The sequence below is a fragment of the Gymnoscopelus braueri genome (genome assembly GCF_963280865.1).
Source record: "Gymnoscopelus braueri genome assembly, chromosome: 7".
In the NCBI taxonomy this organism is placed as follows: domain Eukaryota; kingdom Metazoa; phylum Chordata; class Actinopteri; order Myctophiformes; family Myctophidae; genus Gymnoscopelus; species Gymnoscopelus braueri.
In genome coordinates this window covers 49,964,260-49,978,344 of record NC_137608.1, presented here as the reverse complement: position 1 = coordinate 49,978,344, position 14,085 = coordinate 49,964,260, and the positions used below count along the sequence as shown (strand labels likewise).

General features: G+C 40.1%; 3 protein-coding genes across 4 annotated transcripts in view; all 3 read right to left on the bottom strand.

Moving 5' to 3' along the window:
- The window catches only part of LOC308089228 (H-2 class II histocompatibility antigen, E-S beta chain-like), a 57,862-nt gene extending 56,679 nt beyond the window's left edge, over window positions 1-1,183 (bottom strand). Inside the window, exon 1 of one of the 2 annotated variants that reach the window (XM_080433831.1) lies at window positions 1,024-1,183. The gene's annotated coding sequence lies outside the window, so the exon portion shown is untranslated. Of the gene's footprint in view, window positions 1-473; window positions 522-1,023 lie in introns of those variants that run through there. The other variant, XM_080433832.1, reaches the window with a different exon arrangement.
- Window positions 1-14,085, bottom strand: part of LOC308089223 (H-2 class II histocompatibility antigen, E-S beta chain-like) — a 219,489-nt gene that overhangs the window by 56,679 nt on the left and 148,725 nt on the right. The window lies entirely within an intron of this gene.
- The window catches only part of LOC308089216 (ras-GEF domain-containing family member 1B-A-like), a 42,617-nt gene continuing 33,245 nt past the window's right edge, over window positions 4,714-14,085 (bottom strand). The window contains exons 11-15 of the mRNA XM_080433795.1: window positions 10,330-10,425; window positions 9,653-9,776; window positions 7,960-8,032; window positions 5,024-7,430; window positions 4,714-4,933 (exon numbers count right to left, since the gene is read on the bottom strand). Of these exons, the coding sequence (XP_080289921.1) occupies window positions 7,406-7,430; window positions 7,960-8,032; window positions 9,653-9,776; window positions 10,330-10,425 (318 nt within the window). The 3' untranslated portion in view covers window positions 4,714-4,933; window positions 5,024-7,405. The remainder of the gene's footprint in view (window positions 4,934-5,023; window positions 7,431-7,959; window positions 8,033-9,652; window positions 9,777-10,329; window positions 10,426-14,085) is intronic.

Here is a 14,085-nt window from a genome sequence, read left to right as displayed (position 1 = left end):
GATTATTGCACATAATCATGAACAGTATATAGCTGCTGCTTATGCACCTTATGTCTCCTCATGTATATAATCTACCTTATGCACCTTATGTCTCCTCATGTACTGTAGGCCTAAATAATATAAACCTTATGCACCTCATGTCTAACCTCATGTACATACTGTACCTTATGCACCTTATGTCTCCTCATGTACACACTGTACCTTATGCACCTTATGTCTAACCTCATGTATATACTGTACCTTATGCACCTAATGTCTCCTCATGTACACACTGTACCTTATGCACCTTATGTCTAACCTCATGTATATACTCTACCTTATGCACCTTATGTCTCCTCATGTATATACTTTATGTAAATATCTTCGTTTAATTCATCTTTTATTCTTTCCTTGCCCCTCCCCCCGTCTTCTTTTTTTTCTCTTTCTGAAAATAACTAAAACAATTAAGCTGCACTCAAAATAATTTCACCCACTTCTTTACACCTTTAACCTGTGATGTGACAATAAAGATGATTCTGATTCTGTTGAAGAGAAACACAAGAAAGAAAGAAAGAAAGAAAGAAAGAAAGAAAGAAAGAAAGAAAGAAACGGGGAAAACTTGAAACAGAAAGTAAAATATCTGGTCACTTCAGAAGAGAAAACCCAAATGAAATGTTAATGAAATGCCAACCTGTTTCTTCAATGCAAAATGCAAAAATGGCCACCATGTGAATATGGTCTGTTATCTCCAGTGTAAAATAATACCAGTCAGAGTTCCATAGCTTTTGTCCCCCCCCTGCCCCCCCCCCCTACTGACAGGGGCTAAAATCCTGTGTGTGTGAGTGTGTGTGTGTGTGTGTGTGTGTGTGTGTGTGTGTGTGTGTGTGTGTGTGTGTGTGTGTGTGTGTGTGTGTGTGTGTGTGTGTGTGTGTGTGTGTGTGTGTCATTTTTGTTTGTATTGCGCATCGTTCATATTTGGTTTTAAAAAATAACAGTAGATATACATGTATATATTATATAATAACATAAATATAATGTACTTACTTCCTGGGATGCTTTGACAAGTACAGAGTAGAGGATGAGGAGGGTGGCTGTAATCTTTATCATCACTGATCAAAACTGAACTGAATTTAATAGATGGGAATAAACAGATGAGAAAAAACAGATCAGAATAAACAGATCAGAATAAACAGATGTTTACTGAAAGAGAAGTTCTGGAGTCTGAAAGAGAATGAAGGAGGACTCGTTCTTTAGTTCAGAAGAATCAGCCAATCAGATTAAAGATATGATGTTTCATCATCTGTTTCTGGAAAGAGGACAGTCTGGATTATTGCACATATCATGAACAGTATAGCTGCTGCTGATACACTTAATGTCTCCTTGTGTATATACTGTACCTTATGCACCTTATGTCTAACCTCATGTACATACTGTATGTAAATATCTTTGTTTAATTCATCTTTTATTCTCTCCTTGCCCCTCCCCCGTCTTCTTTTCTTTCTCTTTCTGAAAATAACTAAAACAATGGAGCTGCACTAAAAATAATTTCACCCACTTCTTTACACCTTTAACCTTTAACCTAACATGTGATGTGACAATAAAGATGATTCTGATTCTGTTGAAGAGAAACACAAGAAAGAAAGAAAGAAAGAAAGAAAGAAAGAAAGAAAGAAAGAAAGAAAGGGGGACAACTTGAATCAGAAAGTAAAATATCTGGTCACTTCAGAAGAGAAAACCCAAATAAAATGCTGGAGCACTCCACTGGTCTACTCTGCACATATGTATTATTATGCAGGGTGACAAGGGGGTGTGGTATCTGAAGACCATATTCAAACAGCGGCCATTTTGCTATTAAGTTAATGAAATGCCACCCCGTTTCTTCAATGCAAAATGCAAAAATGGCCACCATGTGAATATGTTCTATTATTTCTAATTCCATAGTGTAACATAATACGAGTCAGAGTTCCATAGCTTTTGTCTCCCCCCTCCTCCGACAAAATCTTGCCCCCCCTGACAGAGGCTAAAATCGCTTGTCTGTGTTTGTGTGTGTGTATGTGTGTGTGTGTGTGTGTGTGTGTGTGTGTGTGTGTGTGTGTGTGTGTGTGTGTGTGCCTGCGTGCGTGCGCGCGTGAGTGAGCGTGCGTGCGTATATGTGTGTGTGTGTGTGTGTGTGTGTGTGTGTGTGTGTGTGTGTGTGTGTGTGTGTGTGTGTGTGTGTGTGTGTGTGTGTGTGTGTGTGTGTGTGTGTGTTCAGCGTCACTGGTAAAATGCTGATCATGTTCAATAAGCATCAATCCAAGCCTCATTACATCTCACTGCTGAAACCATCACATGTCTTTCAAAACACACTGGTCATGTGATCAAAGTGTGAGTGTGTGTGTGTGTGTGTGTGTGTGTGTGTGTGTGTGTGTGTGTGTGTGTGTGTGTGTGTGTGTGTGTGTGTGTGTGTGTGTGTGTGTGTGTGTGTGTGTGTGTGTGTGTGTGTGTGTGTGTGTGCAAAGATGCTAATTTTCATCCGCAGTCCTCACCCAAAACATAAAATCAGAAACACAATAACATCAGAAAACAGACAAACGGTGAAATACAATTACATAACATCACATATCTTTGTTTAATTCATCTTTTATTCTCTCCTTTACACCTTTAACCTGTGACATCTGACAATAAAGATGATTCTGATTCTGTTGAAGAGAAACACAAGAAAGAAAGGAAGAAAGAAAGAAAGAAAGAAAGAAAGAAAGAAAGAAAGAAAGAAAGAAAGAAAGAAAGAAAGGGGGACGACTTGAATCAGAAATAAAAATATCTGGTCACTTCAGAAGAGAATAACCAAATAAAATGCTGGAGCACTCCACTGGTCTACTCTGTACATATGTATTATTATGCAGGGTGACAAGGGGGTGTGGTGGACCATGTTCACACCGTAAATAGCCACCATGTGAATATGTTCTATTATTTCCATAATAGATAATAATAGATTATTTCCATTCTAATAATTCTATATTCCAATTTCCTAATTCCAATTCCAAAAATAATACCATTCAGAGTTCCATAGCTTATTTTGTCTCTACCCCCCCCCCCCCCCACTGACAGAGGCTAAAATTGTGTGTGTGTGTGTGTGTGTGTGTGTGTGTGTGTGTGTGTGTGTGTGTGTGTGTGTGTGTGTGTGTGTGTGTGTGTGTGTGTGTGTGTCTGGGGGGGGGGGGGGGGGTTATTGTTTGAAGCTTCTCACTGGAAACTCCCCAAACTTGTATTTCACTTCCTGATTCACTCAACAGCCAATCAGGATTATTATTTTATTAAACATCAGCAGTTACTAGAGAGAGACATGTTGACGTGAACAACCTGACAGACTGACTGTACATTTATTTATTTATTGTTTTATTTGACTCGCTTTGACAATGTAAACATATCATGACAATGAGGACACTTTGAATCTAATCTATTCCATTTCACAGTGAAATGAACACCAACAAGGGTTAAATAAAGCTTAGTTTAGGACTAATCAAGGACTTGTTGATCTAGGATTTATTGTAATTAGAGTTGTGTTGCACCACTTCATTTTAAGCATTGCTTAACAAATCTGTGATAACATCCTGATACAATTTTGAGGTATTTTTTACTTTACTGGAGTATTTCCAATTTCTGCACTTTTACTTCTACTCCACTAGGCCTAACACCTCAGAAGGCAAATATTATACTTTTACTCCACTGCAATTATTTGAAAACTTTAGTTACTAGTTACTTTGTAGATTTGGATTATTATTCCAAAACATACATTACCCACTTCAGCCCTATATACATTTAGGTCATTTGAAAATAGCAGATCTACAAGCTCACAATGTGTTGCGATGCGACACATCGTGATCTTGTTGATGTGCTATTTTCAAATGATTTTTTAAAACATGTAATACATTTGAAAACTTGTGAAATGGGACATTCTGCATTATGAGTACTTTTACTTTTGGTACTTTAAGTATATTTTCATGCCAATACTTTTGTACTTTTACTCAAGTACTGGACTTTTACTTGTACAAGAGTATTTCTCCATTACTTAAGTAAACAAATTGAGTACTTTACCACCACTGATACAGTCCCCCCCCCCCACCACACACACACACACACACACACACACACACACACACACACACACACACACACACACACACACACACACACACACACACACACACACACAGGTATGTTTTTTTCCCCCAGCATGCTTACTTCTGCTTACAGGAATATTTCACTTTCAAACATGTTTGGGGTCATTTTATCGTCTACTAAGGCTTTTGTGAGCAACCCGACAGTTTTTAAGTTGCTTCATTCAGTATTTATATATTTGATATTAATTCTAACAGACACACCCCCTTCCTATAGGCTACAAGCCCTTTGTAACTTCAAATTCCATTTTAACCATATTTAGACTCATTGAAAACATATGTCATTGGTTCTGGTGACTGATATTGTCCATCTAATAACTGAGGGGGCCGTGTTTTTTCAATTACTTTTTTCATTCATTTTTGGAGAAAAAATAAAAATAAAACAGACAACTGTCTTCACTATGGTTCACTAAAACAAAGAAACAGTCAGTCCGTCAACATCGGCATTCTTTTATTCAACTTTTGTCTTTCAAAACACAACTAATGCATTTATAAACAGTCTTCATCTAATCCTTATTAAAGTGAAAATACAAAGGAACAAACATATTTACATTGAACCAGAACAGCAGTCTGTCTGTGTGTGTGTGGGGGGGGGGGGGGCAAGCTGGACATCAGTTAAACCATTTAACTTCATAGTGTATGCTGTTACCCTGAACATTAACCACTTAAACCCTCTATTCTTAGTTAAAAACTAGTTACAATTGAACTTCTTTTCCAGCCTCCCACCAGAATAGGGGTGCTGGGGTTCAAGGGGTCAAACCACTTAAACCCCAGCATCCATATTGTGGGAAAAGCTTTCGCTGAAAAATAGCAGATCGACAAGCTCACAGAGCTTGTCGATCTGCTATTTTTCAGCTAAAGCTTTCCCCACAGTAACAGAAAACCGGAAAATACACTAGTACAGAGCCCTGAGGGACTCCGCTCAACCATATGGGGTTCAAGTGGTTAACAATCTCATACAAAAACACACAGGCTGATATATATCATGACTAAGTGTGTTCTGTACCTATAGTACAAAATTAAATATCAGGAATAAAATAGTAAATATTGGCATGATGATGAGAAAAGAAAGGGGGGAAAAAAACAACAAAACACAGATTTATAAATAAAACAAATAGAGGGGGACACATCTATATAATCTATATATTTATGACAAAACAAACTTAACATAAAGAGAACATCGTTCGGCACAGGCTTGTGTGTGTGTGTGTGTGTGTGTGTGTGTGTGTGTGTGTGTGTGTGTGTGTGTGTGTGTGTGTGTGTGTGTGTGTGTGTGTGTGTGTGTGTGTGTGTGTGTGTGTGTGTGTGTGTGTGTGTGTGTGTGTGTGTGTGTGTGGAATCATCTGCAGCCTTCACCATTCACTTCTAGATATCGACCACAAGGTGGCAGTGCCAGCGTACGTTTCTGTAGTGGAGTAGGCTAGACATTGAGGAAAATAGGATACAGCTAGAGATGGTTAAACCAGTGGTTCTCAAAGTGGGGAACAGGGTCCCCCAGGGGTCCTTGAAGAGGGTTCCACAGGGTCCCCAGAAAAAAAAAATTGGAATAATTTGACATCTCTTATACAAAATATTTGCCAATGGGGGTCCGCCCCCAAATACGTTATCAACGTGGGGGTCCTTGACATGAAAAGGTTTGAGAACCAGTGGGTTAAGTCCCTCAGCAGATGACTGAAGCCTGAGTGCCTGAACCTCTCGCTGTGCCATCACGACATGGAGCTATTTTAACACTGATTATCACTAACACACAGTGGTGGACAAAGTACTCAATCGCAGTACTTGAGTCAAAGTATAGATACTCCTGGTCAAATATTCCTAGAGTTTTTTTTTACTTGAGTTAAGTATTCAAAAGTAAAAATTACAAAGTACATATTGTTTTTAATATCAATGCGTTGCTATATTGAAATTTAGAAGGAAAGAAAATCTGAAAATTGTGAAAATAGCCGATCTACATGCTCACAAAGTGCCACATTACTACACAGTGTGAGCTTGTAGATCAATTCTGTTCACTATTTTTTTAATAGGGCATGAATGGTTCATTCATAATGTACTTTTGTAAGTTTGGGTCCCAGGGGTCCCTTCCTAGCAATGTAGTGGAGTCAAAAGTACAATATTTGTCGTAGTGTAGGCTAATGTAGTGGGGAGGAAAAAACTAAGTAGTGAAGTACAGATAGTACTCAATACTCAAAACGAAGATGTACTCAAGTACAGTACTCAATCAAGTACGTGTACTTAGCCATTGTCCACCACTGATTATCACCAACACACTATCATCACGCCTCCGTTTTAAGCACAAGGCCAAGAGTCCCATTGATAAAGAACAAGGGGTCTGTTTCCTGATGAGGCTTTACACATACATACACCAAAAAAACATGACATCATGTTCAAATGCAGCCAGTGCATTTTACACAGCACAAAATATAACTTCTGCAGAGAAATACAAAGGGTGGCTGACCACCACACACGGACCAAAGACATTTTCGCCATACATAAACGAGGAGAAATGCATAATAAGAGAAACTACAAAAAAGGCTAGCTTTTATAATGGAACAACAGTGTTGCAGGTTAAGGTTTTGACATTGAGAGGAGTTTCTCGGTTCTGAGAATGCTGGCATTTTGAGACAAAGAGAATCTTTTTTGTTTGTTTGTTTGTTTGTTTTTGTTCTACCCGTTCGGAATGAGTTAGCTGACCCGCAGCTAACTTTTAGCTTCAGTGGATAATACATGTTGAAGATGGCCGAGGAACCACTGACCCCCCAGCCATACGCTAAACGTCTACTGTAATGCTTAATTTGTATGCCGTCATGTGACGGTATCCTGCGGCAAAAACGGCAGATCTACAAGCTCATAACGCGTCGCGTCTGCTTTTTTCCGGCATTTGCACACCAATGTGAGATGACATATAAATCAGACCCACAGCTTTGGAGATGAAAAATACCTCCCTTGGCTATTACGGTGATGGTCATATAGCACTGTTTTCAAGACTTAATACAAATTCATACAAAGAGATGAAAAAACAGCTGTCCCAAAATATACAGCACAAAAGAGTTGAGTAAAAACTCAGTACCCCTCTATAGAAATCTTAACGCCGGAGGAATGAAAAAACAGAAAAGAAAAAAACAGTCCTCTTCAGCCGGAGTGGAGATTGTCGCTTCCCTTTCAAAACGGGGATACTTCATTTTGGACAAAGACAACAATGACTGGGCACTGGGCGCTTTGCTTGTCTAGAGGATTCAGCGTCACTGTGCTTTCTTCACGTCACTACGTTACACCCTGCTTAGCAGAGTGGACCTGTGGACAGAAGAGGCGGCTATTAGAAACAGAAAGAAGTACTCTGATTTGTACTTAAAGGGCGAAAACAAAACACTTCTGGGTTCATTTTACTCAGGCTTCTGTGTGCACCCCAGACAGTTTTCAAGTTGCTTGATTCAATATTTAGATATTTGACATTCATTTTATTAGAATCATTTATCCTATAAAAAACCCATTCAACTTCAATCTCCCACGTTAACCATGTTATGTATGACTCATTGAAAACAAACGTCTCTGCTAAATGATATTAACCCATTAAAACCGTGTCATTTTAGATTTTAGCGTTGGCTATTCAAAAATAGCAGATAAACAAGCTCTCATCTGCTATTTTTGAAAAATCTTGAAAGTGTGAGAACTTAGAAGGCATTTCTAGAATTATTATTATTATTTTAGTTTTACATAAACTAATAGAAGTCAAATAAAACTTTCAGTAGCCTATGTGTGTATGTGTGGTCAGCAGGCATATATTATGTAAGAAGAGACGGTGGTGACGAATGGGTCTACACACCTCAGAGACTTCCACCTGTCCTTCTCCATGTTGTTTTCAGGTCCTTCACTCTCATACGATGCCAGGCTCAGCGCTGTGGGGAAGAACACAAGACACAACGCTTAGTTTTTAACCAGGCCGACTGTCGAGAGTCAAAGGAGCACTTCACCTATTCTCTAAGCTTTATCTTCACAAAATTGGTCCTCACCAGTGATGGAAAAAGTACTCACATGATCAATACCACAATATAGAAATACTCTGCTACAAGTAAAAGTCTGGTATTTCAAATTTACTTGAGTAAAAGTACAAAAGTGGCCCTTGATCAAAATATACTTTAAGTACCAAAAGTAAAAGTACTCATTATGCAGAATGTCCCATTTCGCAAGTTTCCAAATGGATAAAATCCTTTGAAAAGAGCAGATCTACAAGCTCACAATGCGTCGCATCACAACACATTGTGAGCTTGTAGATCGGGCCTTTTCAAATAGCCAAAGTTTAAATAGGGCTGAAGTGGTTAATGTATGTTTTGTAATAATAATCAAAATCCACAAAGTAACCAGTAACTAAGTAAGTTTTCAAATAATTGTAGTGGAGTAAAAGTAAAATAATTGCCTCTGAGATGTAGTGGAGTAGAAGTAAAAGCACTGAAAATTGGAAAATACTACAGTAAAGTAAAGATTCCTCAAAAATTGTACTTAAGTACAGTACTTGAGTAAATGTACTTAGTTACTTTACACCACTGAGCATAGCAGTAACACAATGGAATGGCTGAGTGATGACATCACCATAATGCAGCAGTGGACAGAGTAAAGTGCTGACCCAGACAGACAGGGTGTGTGCTGTTATTTCTTTAATCTGTGTGTAGCCAGGCCAGGCTAATCTGAATGTGATCCTATCTCTCTATCTATGTCTGAGGAACAGCAGGGTGGTGGAGGCATCTCTCCTGGTGCTTATAGCATCAAGAAGATTACACACACACCGACCCCAGTCTAGGCCCTCCATACGTTGAGTGACAAGGCCCGGCGGCCAATGGCGGCGCTTTGACAAGGATAAAAAGGGAGGGTCGGTGTGAGATTACATGCTCCTATATGAGCTACTGGTGCCCAAGTATAGGGAGAGGAAAGGGACGGAGTGTGTGATTTTACTTTTAACTTAAGCCCTAGTATCCCTATTCTGGGTAGATTGGCAAAAAATGCCAATCTACAAGCTCACAACGCGTCGCGTTGGGACACGTTATTGGGCTTACAGATCGTCTATTTTCGGTTGTAGAGGGAAAAAAGAGCGTACCAAGTACAAAAACGATGAATTTAGTATTAGTGTACAAAGTATCGAGAGTTTAAGTGTTTGAGCTCAGTTTATACTCCATTGAGGAAATAACAGATCTTCAAGCTACAGTAACAACGCGTCGCATAGCAACACGTTGTGTAGATCAGCTATTTTCACTACTTCTTTAAAAAAAATCCCCCAATTTATTGAATTGCTTGCATTTTGTATCATTTATATTTTACATTTGTCTTTAATTTATGAAAAAAAATGATTTTAATTTTGGGGGGGAATTTGGGAAATCTTTTGAAATAATATTAATTCAAAACTAAATGTAGGAAACGAAAAATAAAGGGATATATACTCGCGCTAACCCATAAAAGCGGGTCCACATGCCACAAATGGGCCCCGAGCCACAGAATGGGAAACACTGCGTTGGGTGCTTACGTACCGTCCTCGCTGAACACGGGAGCGGTCAGCAGGTACTGCAGGATCCGGCGGTCCTTCTCAAAGGGACATTCCACTTTCTTCCAGGTCATGAACTCACTCACTTGCTTGGCCATCTCCCAGAATTTCTGAAACACGATCAGAGAGAAGATAACATTCAGTCAGTGCCAGGAAACATCCAGCTCTCAATGGAGATACAAGCTCACAATGAGCTTGGGGGCTTGTGAGCTTGTAGGTGGTCGGCTATTTCCAGCGAAGATATTTAGTGTGGAGAGTGAAGACTGAAAAGTCACTGAGCCCTGAGGGACTCCACTCAACAACGTATGGGGTTTAAGTGGTTAAGAAATGCGTATAGAAAGACCCCCCCCACCCCCCAAACGGAAATCACAAAATAAAGGGAATGTCCCGATGAACAGAAATATTTGGAAAATGACAAATTATGTAAAATGTCCATATATTGAGTATTGAATACTGTCTGCAATATTTAAATATTACATTATTTAATTTTGAGGATTTTACAGTGTAGATTGACGTATTATTACATAAAGATCGTATCAACTGAATGGTGTCAAGAGGGCAATTCTTCAAGACCCTCTTGGGAAATACGATCCGGTGCAGCAACTAATAAACAGGTCAGTCGGGAAATGCCTGTGTCCCAAATGTGACATTCCGCTGGCTCACCTCAAAGTTGACCTGTCCACTCTGTAGCCGGTTGGTACAGCCCTCGTTGAGGAAGTAGATGTCTTTGATCAAGAGGCTGAAGAACGGGATGACGATCTGCAAGACAAAGCCGGAGACGGAGGGGGGGGGGTTTGATTTAATTGAAAAACATAAAACGGTATATATGGTGCATTTACATTCACCCATTCACACGCACACATTCTACAAACCGACAGCAGCTAACCAATGCACCGACCTCCTCATTGGGAGCAGTTATGGGGTTAGGAAGAGTCTTGCTCAAGGGCACTGTGTGACCCACAGCCAGGAGAAGCCGGGGATCGAACCCGGGAACGTTACCATTCCAAGACGGCCACCCTACCTCCTCCTACAACTATTATGAAAAACTCGGCAACTGGTAAAAATCTGTTGTCATGAATCCCTTCATGCACGCACGCACAGTCCTCTGGTCTAGTCCATTGGTTCTCAAACTTTTTTGTGTCAAGGACCCACAAATTGACACACATTAGCCTGTGGACCCCCATTTAGATATGCCAGGGACCCCAATAAGAGAAGACTTTTACAGCTATAGTAGTAATTCTCGACCATTTCAATTTCAAGGACCCCTGGTGTGATATGCATGAGGCCATGGACCCCCATTTTCTTTATTATCTCTTGAGAGTGTACAAATGGAACCAAATAGACCATTTGGTTCCATTTGTACACTCTCAGAGTTACAGACCCATATAGGGTCCAATTGGTTCCTAACTATATATATCATTTAGCTAGGGACCCCCTGGAACCCCCTCAAGCACCCCTGGGGGTCCCCGGACCTCACTTTGATCACCACTGCTCTAGTCTAGTCTGCATACAGATAAACAGTCTCCGGAGCCTCCCTAACTGTCCCAACTCTGTCCACAGTAGCCCAGGTCAGAGTTTTAACGGTCGGCATGTCAGACAGAAGGCCCAGCTAGGCTACAGTATGTCTGGAATGTTCCATTCATTATCCAAATGGGCTCCGTTCTGTCAGGAGCAGACGGGAGAAAGCAACTGAATACAACATGTACTGTAATGGGAACATCTTTGTTTTGGACACTAGCAAGCCTAGTTTAGGCACTGTTCTTACAGAGATAGGATGTACTATTTTCTATCATATCTATGGATGTATGTGTATATATATTTATATCAGGATATATATTTTGATATATAATTGAATATAAGTTTTACTTCATCTCACTCCTTTTCGGATATGTTTAGATTACTTTCTCTTTTTTTTCTCCTCTTGTTTATTTTTTTGCTATATTTTAATCTGATATTCATTTTATTGTTTTTCTTTGTGATTTCGAAAGTGCAAAAAATGTTTCTGTTTTAATTAACATATTCGAAATAAACATGACTAAACTAAACTAAACTACACTACTTAAGTAAACTTAAGTCAAATTTATAGATACCTTTTTTGCCTTATTTGAGTCAAAAAAAGAACTCACAACAAGATGAAGAACAAGATCTACAAGCTCACAATGTGTCACATTGTGAGCTTGTAGATGTGCTATTCTTTAAACGGGGCTTAAATAGTTGATACTTAATGTATTTTTGTACATTTGGGTCCCGGGGAGACACTACATTTCTCTGCGGTTTGGGAGCCCCTGCTCTAAATTGGGAGGTGAAAAGTGTTTGGAAGAAGAACATTTTGCATAAATAGCATGTCCAGTGTCGGGTTCAACCGCTACTTGGACAAAGTAAGACGCCTATCTGCTGGTATGAAGAGAAGATCCATGAACAGTTCCCCCCAGAAAGAAGAGGTCAGAGCGAAAACATTCCAGAATGTCTGGGGAACATTCTGTTTCATGACCCCGTTTTTCTCTGCTTGTTTGCATTAGTGGGCCCGGCCCTCTCCTCACAAAACCACCGACTTGGCGAGATGCAATTCTCACGGTAGACTTTCAGCAAAACACACTCCTATTACACTGTCCTCCACATTATTACACTGAGACACGAGTTGCCAAACTTTTCAATGCCTCGAAGGACAACCAAATAGCCATATCTCGAGCACCGTCCAACCAATCGATTTCAAACTTGGAATTCGGTAGGACCAGCGGGCATTGTACCCAACAGCATCGCCCCTAAAAAGCTACAAAAGCTGAGCTTGTCGATGTTTGGACAACAATGACGTGCCTAAATTGGGGAAGCATTTTTGGAAGGAGTTGAACTGGCACAACAATCTTATACATTTACTGTAATTTAATTTCAATTAAAAAAAACGGAAAAAAAACTATATGTATACGTGATTTATGATTATGATTATAATTTTGTACAATTTTCATCTCCTTTCCACTTCTCCCTCTTGGCACCCTTGGGCAGCCCCCACTTTTGAAAACCACCGCGCTAGACGAATTCAACCTCTAATGTCTGGCTAACCACAGAACTCTGGACCGGAGGAGAAGCGCTCCAGCGCGGTCGGGGGCCCTCGAGGAGCGGCAAAGCACTCTATGTCAGTGGTTTTCAACCCTTTTCATATCAAGGTCCATTATTTATTCGGCATTTGAGCCACGGATCACCGTTTGATGAGATTTAGCCTCTCAGACCCAAAACTTAGAATACGTTGTTATCGTTGGACAGGATTTTGTCCACAATTCCATGCTGTATTGATGTAGGAGACTAACAGGCAAACGTTGATCAAAATATCAATTCTTCTACATTCTCTAATTGAGTTGACTTCTTGTAAATTAAGTAATGCAGGTGTTTAAAAATAATTTAACTCTTGAGAGCGTAAAATGAAACAATATTGAGACCAGATATTGGTATTTGAGTGGGCAAAACCTTACCTATACTAAATTGTTTATACTATAAACAACATAAACTGTATAGGGTCATTATAAGTCAATTAATATATGACAGCCTTTCCATAGGAGTAGCTTTTAATATTTTTGGGACATTTTGTTATTTTCCTATATAAGCGGATTTTCATAATTTCCAGAAAGAACACAAACAGCCAATGGCACATTAAAAGTTATGTAATCCTGAACCTAAACGAGGCAGTGACTAGGGGCGTCGCCAAGTTGAAGTTACTACGATCCGGTGGGAAATCAGGGGTCGCGTACAGAACATATTTTGACATGGGGGGGAGGAAACGCAGGCCCTCGATCCTCCTGTCTGCATGCGAAGCAGCGCTCGGCATGCATGACCCACTTTATGACGCCCTGACCTCTGCAGCGCCCAACATCCTCATGCCTGGTTATGCAACGTATTTTGTCCGCTCTCCAAACCAAGGGCCCCTTGAGTCTGCTGTGTACAGCGTAAACAAGAGGGGAACGCCACTCGCGGACGATAACAAGGCCACAAATGAGTGGTTGCACGGAAGGCATGTTTTTGTACCGGGGGGGGGGGGGGGGGGCAATGTTTTCCAAGTAAAATCCACATCACAAATATGTCCACATCCCACGCTTGTTTCCAGATTGTTCTCTCAATACATGAAAGAGGCCTGGGGCTTTCGATAGTGATCTCGACTTTTTTTTACATAACTGCTTTTTTCTTTAATCTGCTTATCTTCTGGTAGTAGGACAGAGCGGTTTGTAAGTGCTGTCAAGTGGACTACAAAGTGTGTCACAAAAAAACACTTCAAAAACTGAACTTTTTTTCTACACACATGTGAGAGGAACAATCTGGATGGCAGATGTTGGGCATCTTGCACCGCTTACATAAATTTGAGGTTACCGGACCTCACAGACCACGAGATGCGTTCTCGAGAACATCTTGCACATCAAGTGCTACCGTCTCCCC